This window comes from Sinocyclocheilus anshuiensis, unplaced genomic scaffold, assembly GCF_001515605.1.
Source record: "Sinocyclocheilus anshuiensis isolate Anshui unplaced genomic scaffold, SAMN03320099.WGS_v1.1 scaffold68, whole genome shotgun sequence".
NCBI classification, from domain to species: Eukaryota; Metazoa; Chordata; class Actinopteri; order Cypriniformes; family Cyprinidae; genus Sinocyclocheilus; species Sinocyclocheilus anshuiensis.
In genome coordinates this window covers 248818-250991 of record NW_015555741.1, presented here as the reverse complement: position 1 = coordinate 250991, position 2174 = coordinate 248818, and the positions used below count along the sequence as shown (strand labels likewise).

Here is a 2174-nt window from a genome sequence, read left to right as displayed (position 1 = left end):
ACACACACACACACACACACACAGACCAAGGTTACACCGGCAAAAGAGTACTAACTCAATGCATACTGTGTAGTATACACTCAATTCTGCATACTATGTTTTAAAAATAGTATTTAAAGTAGTAATTTAATATATAAACATAACATATTTTTCTTAAATATATACATGCATGCATACACAGTAAATATACACTGTACACACACATACATTATGCACTTAAAAACTTTTATTTTGGATGCGATTAATCGGCCAGCACTAATGTGACTCTCATTTCAAAAATAGTTATTTTGTAATAGTTATTTCACATTTTTAACATCTCTCCTCTCAGAGTCATAAAATCAATAAAGAAATGAAGTCAACATCATGTTTTTTGATTCCCAGTCGCTTCTAATTTTCGATGAAAGGTCACTCACATGGAGCTCAGATTTATGACACTGTAAAACACTGTTGTTCTGTCACGTTACATTTCTTTGTGTTGTGGACAATAACGACCCATGAGTCTTTAGAAAGAGACACTCAATGCTTCAGGGTGTGATCTAACCTGAAGAACGCCACACCTGTGGAAACTCATATGACCTATATAAGACTAAACTGTTGCACAGTCATATGTGTGTGGGTTTGATGAGGTCATTCACTGTGAATAGTCTTTGGTATTTCTGAATGATTTTTGATGGAAAGAAAAATGTAAGTTTGATTTAATATTAAAGGGGTCATATGATGCGATTTCAATTTTTCCTTTCTCTTTGGAGTGTTACAAGCTCTTGGTGCATAAAAAAGATCTGTAAAGTTGCAAAGACTAAAGTCTCAAATCCAAAGATATTCTTCATAAAAGTTAAGAGTCAACCACACCTACCTAAAACGGCTCGTTCTAACACGCCCCAACATACCTACGTCACTGTATGGGAAGATTTGCATAACACCGCCCAAATGTTCACGCAACGAAAGAAGGCGTAACTTTTATTCTCGCTGTAGTATTGTTGCTGCCGCCATATCCTGAAGACGCTGTGTGCTTCGTTGTGAAAGCGAAACTACTTTGTTTGGTCTTCCAAAAGAGGACGATATCCGCTTCGTCATGCCTAGAGCTGATCCGTGCTGGTCGCTGAGGGAATACAACAGTATGTGAGGGGCGTAACATTTCCGTCTCACGCTTGAGGTATTCGGCCAATCACAACGCACTGGATAGCTGGCCAATCACAGCACACCTCGCTTTTTCAGACTGATGAGCTTTGTAAAAATCGACGCGTTTCAAAAAGGCAGGGCATAGAGGAGAAACAATAATGTACAGTATGTGGAAAATAATGTGTTTTTTTTTACTTTAAACCACATAAACACATTTCATTACACCAAATACACCAAATAATGTTCTTTTTAGCAGCATCATATGACCCCTTTAATAACTGCTGTTTTAACCTGTCATGACCATGTTAGAGCTCTAGAGGGCGCGCTGATGCAAGACTATCCGTAGACGCTTTGGCGCCTCCTGCTGGCGAACAACCCTTATAATAACAATACATTTTATTGACGTCTGTTCTGAGTGTTCTCAGGTTTTATGACACGATGTTTTATGTTTTTTCAGCTCTTCAGGTTGGAAATTCTCTTCAGTGGAAGGAAACACTTTGTTTTGCGGCGACACAGTGAATTTCAGACGCTTCACCGGAAGCTGAAGAAGATTCTGCGAGCTCCTGATTTCCCCAGTAAGAGAAACCAGCACCTGCGAACCAAACCGCTGGAGCAAAGACGACAGGAACTGGAGGACTACATCCAGGTAGAGATATGTTTAGTGTTTATATTATATTGATATATTTTATTATTTTATTGCTTTTATATCTTATTGTTTTATGCTATAAAGTATTTATTATGCTATTAATTTTAGTATTTATTAATATTTAGCTTTAATTTTTGTATTTTCAGAATACGTTTTAATTTTAGTTTAGGTTTTAGTCATTTTATTGTGTGATATTTTTTGATTTAGCTTTAATTTATTTATGAGTAATTTTATTGTGTGATTTTATTTTGATTTAGCTTTCATTGATTTTCTATTTCCATGTTAGTACTTAAACTTGTTTCAATTAATTGCAACATTTCTATTTTTATTTTTTTATTTCAGCTTTATTTCAATTACCGAAATCAATTTTTAATAGTTTTAATAGTTCACAATAATATATTTTAAATAG

General features: G+C 35.1%; 1 protein-coding gene across 1 annotated transcript in view; it reads left to right on the top strand.

Moving 5' to 3' along the window:
* Positions 1 to 2174, top strand: part of LOC107673285 (sorting nexin-24-like) — a 10037-nt gene that overhangs the window by 3512 nt on the left and 4351 nt on the right. Inside the window, exon 2 of the mRNA XM_016466816.1 lies at positions 1577 to 1765. Within this exon, the coding sequence (XP_016322302.1) occupies positions 1577 to 1765 (189 nt within the window). The remainder of the gene's footprint in view (positions 1 to 1576; positions 1766 to 2174) is intronic.